The sequence below is a fragment of the Nomia melanderi genome, chromosome 6 (genome assembly GCF_051020985.1).
Source record: "Nomia melanderi isolate GNS246 chromosome 6, iyNomMela1, whole genome shotgun sequence".
Lineage (NCBI taxonomy): Eukaryota > Metazoa > Arthropoda > Insecta > Hymenoptera > Halictidae > Nomia > Nomia melanderi.
Genome location: NC_135004.1, coordinates 452,319 through 475,616, shown reverse-complemented (window position 1 = coordinate 475,616; position 23,298 = coordinate 452,319). Strand labels below are relative to the sequence as shown.

The 23,298-nt window shown below is 32.3% G+C and overlaps 1 protein-coding gene across 2 annotated transcripts in view; it reads left to right on the top strand.

Moving 5' to 3' along the window:
• The window catches only part of LOC116432347 (netrin-1), a 325,888-nt gene that overhangs the window by 267,247 nt on the left and 35,343 nt on the right, over positions 1–23,298 (top strand). The window contains exons 3-4 of one of the 2 annotated variants that reach the window (XM_031989048.2): positions 5,724–5,873; positions 8,540–8,635. In XM_031989048.2, coding sequence (XP_031844908.2) covers positions 5,724–5,873; positions 8,540–8,635 — 246 coding nt within the window. The remainder of the gene's footprint in view (positions 1–5,723; positions 5,874–8,539; positions 8,636–23,298) is intronic. The other variant, XM_076368269.1, reaches the window with a different exon arrangement.

The window sequence follows — 23,298 nt, the reverse complement described above, 5'->3', positions numbered from 1 at the left end:
AATGTATCGAGAAATACAAACATACGCAAATCATGCACGCGCCAAATTCACTCGCGACACTTTACATCGATTTTATTAATTGTTATTTGTCCAATAAAAGCGATGCCACCGGGATCTAATGTGTTAATCCTTAGTGTCATGATTTTTTTATTTTGCTTCCAAAAATTCCTATTGACGCACTTCCGTCCATTCGTTACTGTAAAAATAAGTAAAATATCTCCAGTGCAACAATCTTTTATTTAAATGGCAAAACTTGAATGTAACGTTAGTTTTGTATCATGCAGACAGATTTAGAAAATTCGATTATTTTCAGTATTTTATTACAAAGAGAAATAGTTATTCTACACGATCGAACAAGGTATTCTCTGGTGAAAATTAGAAGCATATTTGTAATGACTTTCTTCAATGCGAATTAATTTTTATAATAAAATATTATACATATTACTATACATGAATAAATCTAAAAATATTTTTCTACAGCACTTGGGTAAGATATCAAGATTCGATTTATATCTTTTGTCTACTGAAACTTGTACGTAGCAACTAAAATGACATCAGCATTATGAAATGTTAGGAATATTCAAGAGTGCGCGCCGAACTTCAGAACATTCATTGTTTGTTTCATGAATCGATATTAGTTTTGTTTTGTTTGCTATCTTTTTTGTCTCTCCGAATTGGTTAAAATGTAACTTATCTGTTTTTACAATAAAAAATTTCTCTTAATATAATTTATTAAATAATGATACAGTTGCAATAACAATTAAAGTTTATTTAAGAAAATACTTCGTTTCGTCATAATAGAAGTTTACCAAACGAAGAACCATTTAGTAAATATTTCAACACAATTTTCAAATGTTATTTTCTTTTATCGAAGGCGAACATCATGTTACAGTTATTATCGTCATAAAACGTTTAAGTGGAAGTAGAAATAAATCTCTCGGACACGTGTAAAATAATGTTTATAATATCTAGATTTTATTTTCGGTTACCCAGGACATCGCAGTGTTACGAGTACGCTCGAAAAATACGACGCCGTCCTTTTTTAAGGTTTAAAGACATTAATGTGAGAACACCGTTGGTAGTTCCATACGATTCCTCTTCCACTTGGTCACGGTTAAAATTCTCGTGCTATGTATGCACGTTGGAGAAGCGTGAACCGGTTGTTCGTCCCTTCGGCAGTCTCCTCAAGATTAATCCATTTCGCGGAAGTGCAAATGGTCACCTCGTACTCCTGTTCTTCTGGTTGTATGGTTATCTCCGTTGACCATCGTAATTCATTGTCACCTTGAAGTCCTTTTTTTCGCAGATCTCTTTATTCGAGTTTTCGTTCGTGTTTGTAACCGCGATAAAAATTTGTAATTTTGTAGTCTCATTGGACAATCAGAAATATAAAATTTGTATCCCCTCAAAAATAACGGTATAGTTTTCATTTTCCATTGAATCATAAAAGAGAATTGATATCGAATGGATAAATAATTAAATTTTATATTACTATATATCAAAATTGTCAAGAACACGTAAGGATAGTGTTATGTTTAAAGGTCAGCTGATATATTATATAAATAACGTAGATATGATATCCACTTATATTAAATAAATATTGTTTACGTAAATTACCAAATATATATGTTCACGTTATTTTCTAACGCTACCTATATTAGAAATAACAAACAAAAAAAAACAAAGAAATACATTTTTACTTATTTGTACATTTCTTATAGTGGGTACTTTTTTACACTCTATTCACTGCTATTGAGTGAAGCTGCTTTAATAGAATGCAAAAGAGTTTATATTAATTCACAAATTCGAATGTTCATTAAGAAAAGCAATAAATGTATGTAATATTAATACGTGTTACTTTATTAATATTAAAATTTCAATATTGAGATTTTCTAGCAGTATGGGAATGCATAAAGATGCGTAATTAGTATATTATTCAATACCTTAAAACTACACCGAATTTTCCTGTAGACTTTGCACTACGACTAGCAATCAATAAATCGTGAAATGCGTCAATGTATTAACTCTTTCGCAGTCGTTGATTCTGCTACGAGGGCGTTACCTGAATGCTGCAAACAATTTAAAAAAATATGTAACTGAACGTCACATGGTTCTGGCATTAAAAATGAAATGAAAACAGAAAATATTGTTTCACAAAATTGCCTACATCCATTTGCTGATTAACATCAAAACACATGTAGATGTTATAAAGCAAGGTATACAAATTAAAAATTTACAACTATAGCAATATTAAAGTTGAGGATAATAAATATCAAATTTGATAAAATTATAAAGTAATTTTACACAGTGTCTAATAATAAATGCGAATACGAAATTGATTAATAATTAATAAATATCAGTAAAATTTAATAATAAGTTTCTCAATAATTATATAGTTAGAGATACGTACAGTGGAGGTCTCACGTTAGCCAAGTCGACCTTTGGTTCAAAAGTGAAGAGTTCCCTTGCATCTTTTCACTTTTGAACCAAAGGTCGGCTTGGCTAACGTGGGACCTCCACTGAACAGTGTATCTGTATAGTAGCATAGGATTACTTTGTGGAGTTTAAAATTAATAAACACGATATAAACACACGACAATTAGCGATCAATAGAACCAGCTTTGTCTTTACTAAAATAAAAATATATGTGTGTATTTAGTAAAGAAGCAGAACATAATATACTTTATAAATGTACAGAAGAGAATCGTAGTATTTTAATTACCATAATGACGTAAGGTAAATGTACCGATAACTAACCAATTAAGGGTATAAGGACAGCATAATATTATATTATAGATGTAAATATTTATATTATGTGCTTATGCTACGTAATATTTAATATTTTATAATATTTTTCCTATTATTATATCAGTATACTCTACCTATACTATTATATTTCTTAGTATTTATATTTATGCAAAATACTATATTACTGAATATTTTATAAAATATTAACCATTTTTATTAAAATATTTGCCACAAATATTTATATTTCATATGAAATATTTATACCAAAATATTGACGATAAACATTTCTAATTTATATGCAGTATATATATTTACATAACCTTAACTGGAATAGTCACCAGTACAGCATTTACCTTACCAAAATATATCAAGCAGAATAATTGCCAACTGTTCACGGATCTGTAACTTAGCATTGGCTGAAGTGGCTCGCAGCAGCTGGGCACAAAAATGGAGGAACGGTTTTACCGTGAAATAGTAACGCCGCAGATAAGTGGAAGTAGAAGAAAAAAATGACAAGAGATGGCGAGAGGAGCCTAGTGGGGGGTAAGGGGTAGAAGATGGCACAAGGAGAAGGGAAATAGGAGAGCAGACGAGCAACGACTGACAGAGCTTTCGAGACTCCTCCTAGATTTTCGCAGGGATGCACTCGGCTCGAAGTGCAATCGTAATTAACCGCTTTTCAGTGTCTCTCTCGCATGAAAAATACGAGGTTGCATAAATAAGTGGGCAAAAGGAACGTGTCAAGCTGGCTTTCCGAGCGAACGTATCTCCCTCGATTTTGCTTTTAGCCTCTACTCATCGCGAATCATCTCTTAATCCCCGACACACTCGCGGCCAACGGTCGGAATAACGTTGATCAATAAATAAGCAGGCGACGATGCATTTTTCTCGACTACGAAGCTGGCCCACCTTCTCTCGAATAATTTATTTGAAGGGTCTTTAACGCTGGAACTACCGCATCAATCAAAATGACTGGTTTTTACTTATTTGTTCTACAGTTATTGATATATTAAATGCACTGAATATTCGAAACGATCTTGAAACAAATAATTTCACTTGAATACTGCAATAGAATATTTGAAGGAACTGAAAATAATCTATTATTACAATTTTTATAGAGATCAAATATTAATCGAATTGACTTATTAAAATTCCTCTATAGAAACTTGAAGAATTCATCTATTGAGATTTTAATTGATGTATAATTCAGTTTGCAGATTATTAAATGACTTTTTTTAATAACTTCTCAGAGAAACATCTGTTATCTTTTTAATAATTGCAGAAAGAAGAAATCAAAAATAGGTCATTTTGACCCGTCTGATAGTCTTAGTGTTAATATCATTGTATATGATGTAATTATACATGAAATATTCAAATAAAATTATTCTATCCATTGATTCGTGCATTATCTTTATTCGACAGAGTCAACAATTTGATAAATATCTCATTAGAAAATAATGAATATATGTAGCGAATAAGTGTTCGAGTGGCAAAAGGTTAAATAATTGAAGTCGTGAATTCCAAAATAGCACGAGTCCACTTTTTAACTTTTTACTGTATGAGTTATTGATGTAATTGTTTTCAGCTTAATCGGGTCTATTTAATTTTATTAAAAATGTACACGTAACGAAGATGTAAGTATGTCTAGTCAATGACTGTAGCAAGAATTAATAAAATAGATAATGAATGAATGAACGATGATGAAAAGAAACATTAGTGTAAATTGATTGATTTGTGCTGTTTTGGAATTTATGGCTCAATTGTTTTAAGTATAAAGCAAAATTTCTAATACATGGGAATAATTTTTGTTTTATTTTAGATGTTGATTGGGGGTTAAAGAAGATTAATTGGTTATCTTCTGTCGTTAAGAATTCCTTGCTGAATATTCTTTTCTTTTATTAAAAGAATAGAATTAAGTTTTGAGTGGTATCGTTGATATTATAATTGTATGGTGTTACCAATAATGATTTATTTTTTTATTGAGAAATTAAATGTTTAATTTCCAAAGTAGAAATTCAGAATATTTACTATGAACTATTTTATTCTTATTAATGAATTATGCAAGCTTTGAGGAATTTCTACATTGAATATTAAATAGGATATATTTTTATGTAACAATATCTGATAATATAAATGAATATAATAATCATTTGAATTTCATTTGAATTACCATTATACGTTATTCTCAACAAATTATTCTAACAACTATATTTATTATTATCTATCACAAAATACTTAGAAATGAATAAAATCATTGACAAATTGCATAAATAATAATTCAAATAAATTATTATTTCACTTGTGATTCACTAATTGAATAACTGACTGACTGGATAATCGAGGTTCTTCTGTATTATACAAAAAAGTAACTAAACTATGAATAGCTCAGAATAACAGCGATCTAACTATCTATTTCTGAGTTCTCAAGAAAAAGAGAAATGTTCTTAGACTAATTAATTACTAATATTACAGTGTTATTAATAATATTAATTACCATTAATTATTAATATTAATACGTGTAATATAATTGATCAATCCAAGAACATCTCACAAAAACTTTTTTCTGGAAAATTCAGAAACATAAGTCAGACTATTATTATTCTAAGCCACATACATATAGATTAGACATTGTACTGTTTCATGTATTAGCAGATAATAAATTAACCCCTTGTCCTATGATCTCTCCGCGACTGTTCCTGATAGAACTACTTTATTCTAAATAATTTACCAGAAAAAGAAAAGAATTTATGCTCATGCTATGTCTACGTTTGTTTCAAAGATTAAAGATTGATAATAGACAAGTAATATTTCCTTCATACGAAAATTAAATAAATAACATTCCGGTTTGTCGAATTCGATTGAAAATTTTCATCGCGAGTCTGACTCGATATTATAGGAGAAGAGGTTAATGAAGTAGGTACGTTCCTTTGACCTTACTAACTTCCGATCCTAATTTCGCATGTTGTGTGTTACAGCGTGTGACTGTCACCCGATCGGAGCCTCCGGGAAAATTTGTAACCAAAGTACCGGCCAGTGTCCGTGTAAAGACGGTGTAACCGGTATCACTTGTAACAGATGTGCCAGAGGTTACCAACAGAGTAGATCGCACATTGCGCCTTGCATCAGTAAGTACCGCGAGTCCTTCGCCTTTCGTATTCCACGTAGAACCCGGAGCTTCCGCGAACCAAAAACATTTTAATTACAATAGGACCCCCTACAATGCGTGATATATGTTCCATGTTATACCGATTTCGTGTTACACGAAACAAAGAACTGCAGAAGTTAGAATTAAATAGGGTAATTCCGTGGGAGACGGTTATATCCTCTTTGAAGTGCATTTAAATGGGAGGTAGAAGAATAAAGAACACCAGAGATGATGTTTCAGTAAACTTTACTTACTTTCTTAGGAGATGATCAATAAGAATTAAAATTATAAATGACAAAACGCCAGTTATATTGATTGCAATTCTATTAATTGATTATGCTATCTAATAATTCTATCGATTGTTTATGTTTAGTTAGATAATTGAACTGCCCATCTCCTTCAGAATAACTCTAAATATTTGTTTCATATGACAGAAAATAGTATGGAATTTATTTTAAAACAACAGAACGTGAAATGCTTTCATTTTATATAGAAAATAACTTAAAGCAGAAAGACAGACAAAATAAAAATTTTAATTCCTGTCGAGATCCCTTAATAATGCATTCCATCGACATTCCTTGTTAGATTACTGGTCCAAATTCTTCGTCGGTCGAATTTTCTGCAACATCAGAGTTTATGTGTTGCTTGTTTCCTAATGTGCTGCTTGTATTATTTCCTTTCGAAGAATCTCACTTTTACCATTATTTTTAATCATGTCATATTACAGTAGTAGTGCAAATTTTAATTCACGTTATACGGGGTCCTACCGTACTTAGAATTAAAGCAATTTGTCCTCATGAAAATTTTAGAAAGTATCGTAGAGTGAATCATTTATATGATTATAGAATGTAATTTCAAAAATAATGGAAGGGTATATTAATATCCAAAAATACTAGTCTTTATTAATTCATCGTACATTATGAATCTTCCTTTTCAAAATTGCATAAAGAATCGTGACAAAAAATACAACGTAAGCTACAATACTATGTCACCTTAAGTTATAAACAATTTACATTTTGTTCTAGACACGAAACAAACGATTGTCGAGCTAATGATTTTACTAATATTTGACACGCATGCGGTTACTTGGAATCTATGGCATTTCGTTACATTTTTATATAAATTTGAATACTTTCCAAGCATATTTTTCTTATTACAATATTGAATGACAAAGTACAAGGTTTTCTTGGATATAAATATTTAACTGTTTAGAATGTGTTTATTTGTGCATGCGATCGAACTAACAAAAATTTGTTGAATATAATTTTATAAATGATACTCATTGTGATTTTTTAACACTAAATGTTAATTAACTCGTAACAATTCACCCTGAAGAAAGTACAACAATATTATGTTCTAATTTCCGTATTGAAGTTCATGATGCAATTGAACCGTTTAATATATTTTTTCACTCGCAATGATGTATCGCATTCGATGTGTGCACGGTTGACTTATGTTCGAGAGCTAACATGTCACATAATAACCGATTATCAGCTTCCCACGATGCTTGTTGATCAAAATTGACTGCGCGCATAGCAGAGTTAATTATTTCCAGCATATCGCACTGCGCCGTTTCCTATATAGCATGCGCTGGCTTATACACGCGCCAGGGGATACAACTCCAAAGCTTTCTTCCATGTACTGGATGTTCAGAAAATATTGATTATCAACGAAGCATTCGCAAGAATATTTTACTATAGTTCTTTTTACTACTAAATTATTAAAGGTTTCATTCGTTTTATTCGTATATACAGTTTGATAAAATACTGCTCTATTAACGAGTGTATAGCAAATGCTAAATGAAAAATGTATTCTTCGTTAATTATAATGATAGGAATATAAAAAGATGTTAAAATTATTACTTATTCTTGTTCGTTTTCAACAATCACATTTTACCACATGAGACCAAGTACTCTAAAAACTTCAAAAGAATTTGTTACATAGTTTTCTATAAAAAAGCAAATGAATTTTAAAGAATCACTTAATCTTCACCGTATTATACTAGGTGTCCAGATAAATATATATTTCTGTTTGTTTATTATGCACTATACTGTGCAACAACAAAAGTAGATATTTGCATCACTAATATTCACAGAAATAACCCAATTGACAGAAAAGACTAAACTAAATTCGGTACATTTTTCTATTATTAAAACAGTCAAAAAAGATTCTTCCAATACTTAATAGACTCTTTTAAAAAACAAGATTCTTTACACGTGACTAAACTGCGGATGTTCATAGAAAAAATGCTTTCTATAATATTTATTAGGAGAAACCATTTTCCATCGCAATTCTGATCTTCTACTTATATTTTTCAAATTTTGAATATCCACAGCGGACACACGACACGCTTCAATTAAATAATTCAAACAGAAAGGTTTAAGAATTCGATGAAAAAAGGGGAAAAAGAGGCATGCAACTGCATAAGAATTTCGGCCGTGGCCGTCCTGTTCGTACAAGTGATCGATCGATCAATTGGAAGGAACAGCCGGCCGGCCGGTCGTCTTATCGTTCGATCTCACGTCCAATTAGGCAAAATTTGCGAATACGAAAGAGGGAACCGTGTAAGCCTTTTAGAAGAGATACGAGACGTATTTAGCGTGACTTCTTCGCCGATAGTTTCACGTCTGTTTTCCTCTGTTTCAGGAATACCGAGGGTCGTGCAAACGCAGGGCACAGCCGGCGAGGAGAGCGGGGAATACGAGGAGGACGACGACGAACGTGGCTACGATGGACGAGCCGGTAAGTAAATGTCAAATGAATCGGTGCCCCTCGCAAATGTGTGAACATGCACCCTGTCCAGACAATAATGCGAACACCTTATACGCCGACCTAACTCTTCGCGGTCAAGGACTTTTTAACCGTTTAACCGGTTAACTGTGTTTCACGAGTATACGCGTCATTTAAAAACCTAAAATAACACTAACGTTTTCAACAGTTAATTATTTCATTCCTCGAGTGAGCATGTAATTCTGGTTCAGTTTGCTGTAGCTTTCCAGTTTAGTATTTGTTAGGCGCATTTAGCCTGCGTTCGACGTGTAGATTCGTTGGCAATTATTTACAACACTGATTCCTCACCGATTTGGATTTGGGGGACTTGATTCTGAACAACTTCTTCCTATACATGTTACCGCCGCTCATAATGGGGACTTTTCATACTTATTTACAAAAAATTTGTGAAGGTCATTGTTCCGTACACCCAGTACTTTAAACTTTTTGAGAGTGTGTATTAATTAAAAAGTTATGAAGCATTAATGTTTCGCATTGCGCTAGAAAGTCTGCTTTTTCATTTATCGAAGTTGTTCCTCATAATATGTGTACTCGAATTTTATTTAGATAATATAGATTTGGAAAGGGGGGCGGAATTCTGGAAAAATTAACTCAACCAATACCAATTTTATAAGTTCAAAATGTTTGTCAGGAAGGTCTCATTACGGGTCCGCGTGAACCCAAGTATGATCGTTTGCACGCTCGCTAGGGTTAAAAGGTTAAAAGCTTCTCTCGTAGAATGCTAAATACGCCGAACTCTTATACACTAGGAAAGAAGAAAACTGTGTATACACTAATCTTTTGTTATTCGAATAAGTAAATTATTTCTTCGAAATAGTCAATTCTAGGTACTGTTAGGCGAATAATACTTACGAAAACCTAATGCCGCCAATATGGCGTAATTTATCTTAGAAGAGTTAACCGAAGATTTCGGTCTAGAGATTTTAATTCTTTACACTTCGGAACTTTTCTTTAGAAATATTCAACATTTTCGGATAAAATGATATATCGAAATATGGACGACATTTTTTTGAAACCAACTTAACGAGAAATTACACATAAATTAACGAACAAAAAAGATTAATGCTAGGCCTGCTCAGTTTTGAAATTATATTCTCAGTTCTTTCCTATTTGGTCTTCTAAAATCAAAATTCATGACACAAAATATTTGCATAATTACGGAATGTAATTCCTGAACAACGTTATCTCATTCTCTTTTCACACATTTCTCAGCGACAACTCGGAGAATCACAATCCGGTTATAATTTCACTATACTAGAGTTTAACTGCTGAGTTGTGGAACACCGCGTACGAGGAAGATACACAAGAGACGAGTAAGCCGTGCGCGCAATGGGGGAAGGAATCTAACTTATTTGTAATTTCCGTTATAATATCTCCGCAAGCAGAAATGCTTACAGCACGTATGGGAAAATGTGGGGAAGGTAGGAAGTTTATTCGGATACAAGCTCCCTCGCCACGTGGCGGCATGGAATGCGAGCACAATATTAATTTGGCAGACGGAGAGCGAGAAAGACAGAGGTAGGGCGAGGGAATAGAGGGTTGGAATGTCTAGCCGCTTGGTCGCAGCCTCTCAGCCACCCTAATGGCTTAATTAAAACTACCGTCACTTGCGGCTCGCCCATTTGCTTAGAGTCTCCGCCGGCCTATTTGTACCGACGTTTCATCAGAAACTGTACAATCGTTTTTATTTACACGTGATCGGGGAGCAATAAATTACGTGGTCTAGCTACTTTCTATCTGGTGCGACGCAACATTAAATTTTCTTGTGCTATATATTATTCCAGCTCGTATGTTGCATGTCGTTCCGGCAGTCTCGTCGAGAATTAGTTTTTCTGTGAATAATGAAAGATTTATTTTTTTAAACATGCTGTGGTCTTGGAGACTAATATCGAACCTATGTATAACTTTCTTAGATATTTTTCACATTTATGCAGTATTGTCAAGAATTTTCGTTTTTGTAGTTACTAAGATTTTTATTTAAAATATATATATATATATATATATATATATATATATATATATATATATAACGATTAGATTATTTTGTAATACTCACTTCGCGTTGGTTTAATTTTACAAATGTATGTTATTTTTTATTGTGCGTATTTGACACAAATATCCTCTTTCACTTTTGCACAATTCAGTCACCATAACATAAATGTGAGATGTGCTCGTCGTTATTAAGAAGTCCATAGCCTGACGTATCGCTAATAAATAACGAAGCGTTATTCTGTCTGTGGACGGGCTCAATAGTTAGATCAAGTATCATATCATTGCCCTAAGGTTCCAGTTACTCCTACTATTACATGTTATCTCGATGCAATAATTTGTAGATAAGATAGGTTCAGCTTTATAAGAGTAGATAGTATCAACTAGATATAGTTGTTGCCATTGATGAACGACACATTTTTCAAACTATTGCATTTGCTATCGTATTAAAAATATTGAAAATTCTAAATAATCTGATTCTTCTTTTAATCTACATCGAGAAAAGTGTATTCCTACTAAATATCGTTGAGTCAACTACTGTTATTTATAATAAATGAACTAGTAATTTATAATTATTTATATTACAATAAAGCTTTATATGCATTTATGGAAAATATGAGAATGAAAAATGCACGAAATGCACACGATGCAGAAACTGTATAAAACATCTGAAATGCAGTGCTCTTCATAATGTTTGTTAAGAAAAACTATTTCCTATAATAATTCTGTTTCTCTAATTATATTCTTAAAAATATGGATTTGCATAGAAATCCGCAACCTAATAATTACCTCGCATCTTCAGGGCATTAAGTTTTTCAGTGTATTCTTCTAGTAAAGATTCACGTACTAATTGGACTTTACGAATTAACTATTCCAAACTGTATATTTTCTTTTCTTGAAGTTTCAGCTTCGTATTTACCAACACATTTTTCATTTGAACACCATTTGCTGTTTTAACCATTCTCCATTCGCTGATCATTATCTTCTCGCAATATCCAATCCCGATCTTTCGTTTCAAACCTTTTCCGTTTATCAGCTGATCTTAGCAAGTCTGTTCTGTAAACTTCTACCATTCACTTTGCATTCAAATTACCTTTAGATAATGATAAGTTCTTAGCTGCAAAATGCGATAGAAAGAATTTTGCTCTAAAAACCATCAAAACTACATTATCTTGTTGTTACAACTATAAGAGATATATTTATTAAAACGATTATTAATTGTCAAAATTTGTGTATGAATTCAGCAGTGTACCGACTTAGTTATGTACTATTTGTTATACAACAATTATCTGCATATGTCAACGAACGTATCTCATGAATCGGTACTAATAATAGCTTATGGTGAAACCCATTTACTATTGTAATACGATACTCAAGGGATTGATACACAGTTCCATTGATACTATAGAATTTGTCTCAGCATTAACTACCAATAATATCCAGCAAAATAATCTATTTAAAAAAACGTCAAAACGAGTGTATTCATTGAATTATTGAACTTAAAGAATATTTATAATATTAACATTATTAGATTGATATAATTATATTTTAAACCCACAGGAAAAAGGCTCGATAGAAGTGCATTTCTAACTAAGTTATAAATTATTATATAATAATACCTGTATTAAAATCATGTTTCCGATATTGAAAGTCAAGGAAAATAATTGACAATGGAACACATCGAACTCCTACACATTAATTTCGATTGTCGATCAAATTTACATAGAAGATTGCCCCGGTAAAATATGTTTAAAAAAATAAAAACAACCCTCGAACTTAACCAGTTAACTGTGGAATTTAGTGTTAAAAATTTCTTGTGTGATATAAATATATTAGAATCAACCAATGATGAGGATACATTTCAAACAGAGACAAATGCACCTAACATGTATAGAAATAAAAAGACTGAAAGAAAATGAAGAAAAACTATATATACTTTTAACAAAATAACTAATTGTTGGAAACATAAATATTGCTTTGAGTTTTGAAACGACGAGTGCACTCAATAAAGCATAGTCAACTGTTTAAGATATAAAACTATATGTTTCTGAATACCTCAAGAACTCATACAAAATACAGGAAAACGTACTCTGTTATAATCTTCAAACGATCTCCAAGCCACACAAATTCCTCCAACAATCAGTCAATCATTCCTTCACATTCAATACTATCAAAAATAATTTGTACATTCATTGCAGAAAAAACGAGCGTACACAGCGAATCGAAGTACAAGTAACCGCAATACACCCCTGACTCGGTCTCCCCATTCCATCCGTCCTTTTCACACAGTTCGCTCACTGTTTTCGATAAATAGGCACAAATATAAATTGTTCCCAAACGAGAAAGCGGACAGAAAGGAATCTATTTAAAAGAGTTTCTGAGTTCTTCGGTACTTTGACTTCCATTAAATCCCGTCCCCCTTTCGAGTATTACGCTCCCCGTCTCTCCGTTCTCTCTCCCTCCACCCTTTTCTCGCCCTTCTTCAATTCTCCGCTCCTTTTCTCTTCCGCGGTTTCCCTGTTTCTTTTTTTCTTCCTTTCTAACTCTCTTTACGCATTATTATTCCCCTCCTCGTCAGTTACGCCGCAACTCGCGTGCCGCCTTCTCTCTTCCTTGGCGCAACAAGGGAGGACCGGAGAGGGTGCTCCGCTGTCGAGTTATTATTATTTAGCCGCAGATACACCCGTTTCGTATACAGGGTGTGCTGTGCAATTGGAACGAGCACGATCTTCCAAGCGATTGACACTACTTTTATCGCAGTAAAATATCACTGTTGGAATAGAAAGCAACGTACACTCGTACGATAAATAATAAATTAACGAATACGTATAATGAAAGGAGAAGAATTTGTTTAACACTGAAACTTCCAGACCAGTCAAAATCACTCAATCCTAATTCCTTCTTTGTGTAATTATTAAAAAGGTAACAGGTGTTTCTCTGAGAAATTATTAAAGGAATTGATTTAGCAATGCGCAAACTGAATTGCAAATCAATCCAAGTTTCAATAGATCCACTCTTGGAGTTTTTGTAGACGAATTTCGAAATGTCAATTTAACTGTTTGGTAGTTTTAGTGTTAAGAATTGAAAAGAAAGGTTAAATTTAAGCGACGTACGCCATACGACCCTCTAACAGCAAAATGGAAGGTCGAAATAAAACGAGACAATAATAATAGTGTTAACGTTGAGAAATAATCTTAAAACTAGATTTATGAACGTTTATTGCTCAGTTTATACTATTGTTCCCAAAAAAATGTATATTCGCTCTTATTTAACTTTTAGCCCGTTCGTCATCAGCGTTTGTTTCAGTAGCACTATTCATGGTGTCGATATTTTATTGAATTCAACACATCGGCTTTATAAATTGCAAATAAAATTTAAAAAAGAGCGCTTCCTACTCCTCGTACCATACTTTACAATTTTAAATACAAACACACATAAAAATGATTTAATTTTCTTTACGCAAATTGTATTCGTCTAATTGGATCAATCAAAATGGACGTAAATATACTAAATAGTGTTTATAAAATTCAATATGCATCGAATTGATGTTCCGTAAATCTAGTATTTATCCTTATGTTAGCAACCGGACGCCTGACAATTTAGCATAATCGTCTTTGATCTAGATTTTTGAAAATTTCTACGTGGATTCGTGTTTCGGAAATAAAAAAATTTGTACAAAAATATTGTAATACTAAAGTTTGAACGAAAACAACGATTTCTATTGATAACGCCAGGGTTAACATTTGAACTCGGAATTATATATATATTAAATAATTAAAAACATTTTATTAAATTATCTCGTGGTAAAAATAAGTATATATTATACATAAGGGCAGTGGAAATAATGTCAAAGGTAGAAAAGAGTCATCAGACAAAATTAAATATTATGCATGTTTCTTTTTAAATGGAATTCTATAACGTACGCAATACCATTGGATGAAACTGTTTAATCTCTAAAAAAATACTAATACATTTTTGTTCTAAACCTATTAGCTTAGAAATTATTACAGTTAATAATGTATTGTGTTACATTTATTTTATAACCAATCAGTAACCATTAATTATAACTTCTAAACCAACAGCATTAAAGTAAAAGTTCATTATTTTATACAGATTAAAAAACTGCATCGAATGATCCTATGAAAATATAGAATACTTTGTTTATAAAAAAATGGTACAATTGTATTTTTTAGCTACACTAATGCATAAACATGCTTATACTTATTGTTAAATTATGTTTCATCCAGTACCCTTTAACTCTTTGCAGTATAATAACGAATATCGAAGATTTTTAATGCAATTTAACACTAAACATACCGGCTCTTTGTATATATTTATTCCTACAGTAAAACCAATCAAAGAACTAGTTACAAAATTTGTAAGATAAATATTTCAGGCAATAAATTTTTCTTAATAGGAATAGAAAGAAAATAAACACAGAAATCGAAAAACTGATTAATCGGATAATATAGGAATTGATACGAAGTTAATCTCTTACCCTATGATTTCTTTTTCAACTCTGATCGATACGACTACTTTGTCATTAATAATCTATTGGAAAAAGAGACAAATTGTACGCGCATTTTATGCCTATGTGCGCTCTTAAGTATAATAATTGATTGCAGAAGAATAATATTTACTTTAATTCGGATGAATCGAATAATATTCATGTTTATTAAATCACGTTGAAAAAGAAATTAAATGAACGAAAGAAAACGCAGAATTTGAAATCAAATTTTAAAACCGGTCATTCGACTGGTCGCGGTACGTTTAGTGTTGATTCAATTGAATAAAAACCAATACTACTCACTGCACATAAATCAAAATTAGAAACTATTTTCCTATTGTCAATACTTCATCTTCAAAGTAAGCGTGTACTTACAATAAACAAAACATTTCTTCGCGTTCCTTCGAATTATTAATAATAAAATTAATCAAAGACGCATAGTCGCGAAGAAAATCGTACAGCAAGGGGTTAATTTTCTTTTCTAACATTTATTTCCACCCCTAATCGTTTGGAAGGTACAGCTCGTTCCAGTTTGGCGGGACACCCTGTATAGGCCTCCCTTTAATGGACCGACATTTACTTCCACGCGCCTTCACCGCGCTCTCTCTCCCGATGCGTGTACCACAACACCACCGCACACACGCCGGGCCCATTCGCAAATTATTTGGCCCTCTCCCGAGCAACGGAGCCAAAGGAAAACTCTTTGCACCGGGGGCAACTGACAATAAATGCGAGCACCCGAAACCTACGTCGAGCCCGACGGCTCTCGGTTCTCTGTTCTTTCCTTTTCTTCCTTTTTTTTAATGCTTAAAGGGGTAGATCAATCTGAAACGCTAAAAAATAGCTGCACTTTCAGAATGTTTTCATTGGTAATCGCTAATCGTAGACAAGGGATGGTTTGGAATAAGGAATTCCAAAATTTTCCGAGTTTTTGTTAATTACGATAAAAGCAGTAGCTGAATTCCATTTTTTGGAATAGTTATATTTTATAGACATTTCTGAAAATTCAATGCTTGCGTTGACCATCCTTAAAAACGAGGAAACTATGTAGTAATTGACCTATATTAGTAATTGAACACTTATAGTAAAAGCGAAAACACTAAAGATGATTATTTTAACATCGAGTATTTGTAAGGTTAAGGAAATTACCTTACGTCACTGAAATAAATCATTAGTTCTTACGAGAAACAATTTAATTCAGGTAAAAATGTTTCGAAGTTGGGCTGGTAGATGCTGCACCATATCTATCGCGTCTTTATTGATAGATTATTACTTTTAAAAACCTTATCCTTTACGTTTTCCTGAAAAATGATCAACTACTGACACCAGGTCAATCACTAGTGCCTTTACGTTAACACATTTTTATTAATTAATCGGCAACGCATACTTGCGACGAGCAATGTTTCATATTTTGCGCAAAGAAGAGTCGATTAAAGAAGAGTTGTGGAGGTGTTATTTCTTAATTATGATTCAAATTTGGAAAGATAATACGTTTCCTTTCATAAAGTATTATAACCGCGGATACTGTTGAAAGAAATACTAGTAGCGAATGAGTTAAAATGAAAAGATGTACATGTTATTACTTTGTCTATAGGTGAAAGGATAAAGAAACTCTTTGTTAACACTAAAAGTACCGAGCAATTAGTAGAGTAGTTATTTCTAAATTTTTATACAAATTTAAACAATATATTTCTCAAGGTATAGGTCCCTTGTGATTGTACCTGTACAAATACAAATATTTATTTAACAATTTTTCGCAAAAGCCTTGTCATAATTTAAATACTTGAAAACTACAAATTCTGAAATGGTTCAATTTGATCCGTTTGGTAGTTTTAACGTTGACAAACAGTTAATTGACAGAGCCAATACTTCTCTTGTAATCATGGTAACCCTTAAATGAGTAACATTTTGTTTTAAGAACTGTAGAAACCATATGTTTGAATGAAACCAACTAAAAAAATGCATCTAACTTAATGAAAGTATAGGAAAAACATATGCAAAGTTTCAATTTCGATAATTCAAAGATAAATCAATATTTATGCTTTTTTTTAAAAAAAATGTTAAATAATCTATATTTTCAATTGAAAGAAATGAGATTCCTTCTTTAAGAGGGATTACATTCTCGACGATGACGAGACCAATGCTAGATTTTCAGCTGCGGGCTCGACAATCGATCTTCAGACCCGTCGATAATCAATAACGTTCAAGTATTTTAACCCCTTGCGGGACGAAGCACTTTCGATCCTTTATTCTTGTACTTGTACGACAACACTCCAGTACCATGTGTTCAGCGAACGCCCAAGTTTTGATGGGTTTCATTGGAGGTGAATGGATCTCGTTGTCTTGCGAAAAATAATTTGTTCGATGGATTGTAGTAATAATTATTGTTGAGCGCCGTTTTGACGCTAATTACTTTGAACGAATAGATCGTGTCGTTTTTACGAATTGTATTTCATTTGATGAATGATCGTAATAATTTTTATTAAGTACCCTTCTAGCAGACTTTATTATTGCAGTTTGTAGAATATTGTATTATAAAGTAGATTGTGTTATTTTATTGAAAACAATTCATTGAATAAGCTATAATAAGAATTATTATTAAGTCTTTTCACCATTGTGTTTTATGAATGTTCATAAATTATTTAAAACAAATTGATTGCATTGTTTTATTAAAAGTAATTTATTTAATGGATTATAATGATTATTTGTCATCCTCGTAGCAGCCGTTTCTATCGAAATACGTAAATTATTACAAACGAATAGATTGCGTTATCTTACTAAAGATAATTCGTGTAATGAATTATGATAACAATTATTCCTTTCATTGAAATTTGTACATTATTACGAACAAATCAGTATCACCTTACCACAAATAATGTATGCAATTAATTGCGATAATTGTAACTATGCGTCTCCTCAGTATCTTCTTCAGTGACAGTTCATTACTTTGCATCCTTTAAATTATGCACAATGTTATCATCAATTATAAACAATTGCCACAAGCGTAAACGACAAACTATTTTTGATAGAATATCTTGGAAGTGGAAGGGTATTCCTTATTAGAAATAGTTATATACGTACATTATTAGATAATTAACAATTTAAACAGTTTCACTTTAGTATTTCGGGTGGTTCGTACTCTCATATACACATTACGAGAATAATTAATTAATCATTAAATATAAATTAATGGACGATTAAACATAAATTAAATAAGCAATGAAATAATTAATTTATATTTCATTATGAGGAAATAAATTTTCAGGAAAATATTCTTCTCTTCAAAATAATCGAAGAAGAAGAAGAAATCCTGTTTGGTAGTTCTAATGTTAATAACGCTTGTACCAAGTCACGAAACGGAACACCGTGCGTGTATTTATTTAATGACAGTACCTCCATTTTACTCGCAGGTCCTTCACGACATTCTCATCATTTTTCAAACTCATCTGCATAAATCTATTTTCCTTTTGCATACCTCACACATCTCATAATAGCACAGTTTTACAGTTGACTTGCTTACTTTACCCATTTTCTGAATATTTTTAATGCGCCGACCAATTGTCTTCAATTCATTTATGTCATTTACAGTAAACTTATCCTTATCTTATCATCTATCTAAAATATGTTAAAAAATCAATCCCGAAATCATTTCTAATAATATCAATATTAATTCAATAATACTACATACCTGAATCATTATTATTACACTCTAAAAGCCGAAATGGCAGAATTATAACAGGAAAGTTCGTAAAACTATATAAAACTATATAAAACTATATAAAACTATATAAAACTATATAAAACTATTAAAAAACTATATAAAACGATATGAAACTATAGGAAACTATAGAACAAATATTTCAATAAAACAAATGAATATTTCTTTAATTTCAATTGGCTAAAACCCCTAAACATTTAGTTCTCCATAAATCTTCACAATCCACTCATTACATTCTGCACAATAGCTATCAATCGAGTCAAAACCGCAACCGGTCTCGTGTGGACCGGTATTGCGATCAATGACGGAAGAAGTCTCGGTTGGTATCAATTCGTTTCGTAGTGGAGCACTGTCTTCGAGGCCGCGAACGCAATATCGGCAGAATTTCCGCGATTCGAGCGCGCGCGCACCGCCCGCGAAGAACCAGTGCGTGGGTGCGTGCAACGAGAATTACGCGCGCGGTTGCGCGCGGTATTAACATATAGATGCGATTCGTGACGCGAAACGCGCGCGTCAGCCCTTCACCCCCTCGGCTGCGGATCCAGCTGCGTGTATAACTCCGTGCACACGCGAGACGCTCTTATTCCTTAAGGTACGTTTATAGCGGAGCTGCGATAATCGATCAGAGCCGCGATCGGAGCGAGGCGAGAAATTACATCTTTTCTTTGAAATGAAAGCAACGTTTACGTTCAACTGACGCATGGAACTACTTATGTTTTCTTAATATACCCGAGACCGGTAATGCAGTCGCTTTGAATTGTTTAGCTGAATATACACTGCGAACGTAGTCCCACGTCAGTTTTCATTTTTTCAGACGAATGGCGGTAAGGTGTCCCACGTAACTTGTAATTTTTCTGAAAAATGGCAGTAACGTAGTTATTTTTTACTTTTTTAGTAGGATTTCCGTGATGTAGTCCTACGCTATTTTTAATTTTTCTGGAAGAACTTTAGTCACGTACTCCTACGTCAGTTTTTTATTTTTATAGAAAAACCGGTCACGTAGTCCTACATTGTTTTTTATTTTTATGGAAAAACCTGTCACGTAATCCTACGTTGTTTTTTGTTTTCCTCACTGAATATCGGTAATATAGTTCTGCGTCGTTCTTTATTTTTCTAGAAAACCCCAGTCACGTAGTCCTACGTCGTGACTTATTTTTTTCACTGAATATCGGTAACACAGTTCTACGTCATTCTTTATTTTTCTAGAAAACCTCAGTCACGTAGTTCTACTTCATTTTTATCTTTTTTACCCGAATATCGGTAATATAGTCCTACGTCATCTGAAATTCCTCAACTGAATACCGATAATCTAATCCGATCTCAGTTTTAAATTTTCTAGAAGTATGCCATTAACGTAGACCTACATCATTCTATATATTTTAGAGGATTACCGATCATTTAATCCCACGCCAATTCAAAATCTGTAGCTAAGAATTGACAACATTGTTTCGTCATATAGATTTTATATATCATATTATCATCTGTTTTACATATTTTAAAAGGAATTCTGATTACTTAATTCTTCGTTATTTCAGCCTCTGTCACTAAGAACTGACAACATTGTTCCATTATATGTTTTCATATTTACACATATTTGAATATCAAATTCCTGCGGTATCCAGCAATAGGTTTTGGGAAATTATACAACAATTACAATTCTATCGTGAATGCATGAATTGACCAACGACACAGGCATCATGAATCGACGCTCTCTCTTAGCTCGCATCGCAGCTCAGCTATAAACGTACCCTTACGCGAGAACAGCGTGCGCAGCGCGAACCAACGAGTAGTATCCTCCAGCTACTAGTTTGCTACGCTCATGAACAATGTGCCCGAGATGCTAAAAAGGGGATGCCCCCGGCTATCGATGCTTTCTGCCTCCTTGCGCGGGACTGAATGTAATAACACGTTGGTACATCGTATCGAACCAGCTTGCCGGTGAGTTACGACCGCGGCCCCGTGGATTTCTGAAAAACCACGAGCCTCCGACTGTTCGGTCCGGTAGAAGGCGAGCGGTGGACAATGTACAGTGGCGTGTAAAAGTATTTATCGAGGATTATAGGCTTTTGCGACTGTCGTAATAATTGAATGACTCAGTGTACGGTTCAACCCTCTGGCAGCGTGACTGCTTGATTTTTCTCTTCGGAAACGCAGACGAAATTTATCATTTGTATTGATTTATTACAAGAAACTTTGTAATTGATCAAATTACGCAGTGTAAGAAGAATTACTTAATAAATAATTATATAAATATACAGATCGAACTGACAGAACAGAATAAGGTATAACATGCAACCATAAATCGAAAAAGTACAAAATACACGCAAATCATGCACGAGCCAAATTCATTTGCAATATTTTACATCTGTTATATTAATTACCATTTGTCGAACAGTAATGGAATATGAAAAAGAGTAATAAAAATAATCATTAATCTTTTGCAATGGAAAAATGTGTCACGTAATGTTTTTATTTATTTCTAAATTAAGTCTTATTTATTATTTTTACGTCTTATTCTTATTATTTGAAATGTATCGCTCTATACAAAGTGATTAACAATAAACGTACCATGACCGGTCATATGACTGGTTTTCAAATTTCATTAAAAATTCTGTGCTTCCTTATGTCCATTCAACTTTACATAATTTCTTATATTCTCCGATTAATCAGTTTCTTAATTTTTATCCATCCTTTTGTTATTGTTTTCATTAAGAAAAGTTTATCGTTTAATTTGTTTAGATTTATTTGATAATCAGTTATTTGACCGGTTACGCTAGAAATAGGTGTATATAAAGTACCGGTACGTTTAGTGTTAATAAACAAAATAGTGTACAGAACCGTGTAAAATAGATAAAACTTGATTCTGTTAAACCCCTGAATTGGTTGCAACCGAAAGAGGTTAACCCTTGTCTTATGATTTCTTTCTGAACTATAATCGATTTAACTACTTTGTTATTAATAATGTTTTGAAAATAAGAGAAAATTCTAGGCATATTCCATGTCAACGTTTGCTCTAAAGTATGGTCATTTATAACAGAGGAATAATATTTAATTTGAATTCAAACGAATTGAATAATATGTACGTTTGTTAAATTCCATTTGAAATCTTTACCGGAATTTTTTAAAAATTCGAACGAAGTGGTTTCCACGTTGCCCGCGGATAAATGGTTAACTATAATTTTTGAGTTTTCGAGAGAACGAAAGTTTCATGAAATGTTTTTGGATTAATTAAATGTTGATTCTTTTAAGAATAGTTTAAAATTTTACTTCTTCATAGGTTCTTTGGTGAAAATCAAAATATTTGATTGAAAATATTTTTATGGATAAGTAGAAGATTGTGTCTGGTGGAAGTACAATAAAGATGTTGCTATCTTTTATTAATGCATGCGTTTCCTTGTATGTTACAAATTTATTATTGCCTAATGAGTGTATGGATATCTGCAGTCTATTAATCAAGTTTGTTCCCCATAGTTTATCAACTGATTTAAATAGAAATTTGAATTATTACGAACGAATAGCTTGTATTATTTTGTTACAAATACTTTTTTCAATAAAACGCGGTAATAATTATTATTAAGCACTTCCTACTAATTATGCATTTGAATAAAAATATCTATATATTGTGAAAAAGTTTTATATTAAGAGTTTTTCGCAGAAAGTTTATTTCTCCATTTTTCTTTCAAAATTCATTTTAAATCTCCTTTTAACTTAACATGATGTTTTTGCACACGTTTTTTCAAATCCCATTGTAGGTATATTCTTGATCGTATTGGAAAATAGGAGGAAGAGAGGTTAAAGAAGAATGGGTAAAGTATGGAGAGTGCTCTATAAAATCCATTTACGATCTATTTTTAAGGGATACTACGGGTCCTGATCCTGCTGAAAGAAATATATTTTCCAAATATCTTATATATTTATTTAATATATTTCTCTTATTTTTCTAAATATATTATATATTTATTTTATATATTCATATGTCTAATATATATTTATAATATATATCTATATTAATATATGTCTAATTTATATTTCCAAATATCTCACACATCATATTTTTGATATTTTAAAAATATAAAAAATATAATTCTCCGATAAACTTGTATTATTACTTTCATTGCAAAGTAAATTAAATTTGTCTACTTGATATCTATGAACTCACAACAATTAATTCTAAAATGTGAACGAATAACCGAAAATCAAAGTACGATAGTGAATATTGGTTCAGTTTTATTGGAAGTAAAATTAATTTTGCTATGAAGGTAACTGCAGTTTAATTGAATTCAATGGTTCCCCTACGAGGCTGCCTACTTGTGCTGGAAAGTGTTCTCTGGCGTGCAATTCGTTTGACATACTATACTAGCGTGCTGTTAACATAGGCTACGCATAAATGCCAAGTGCTGT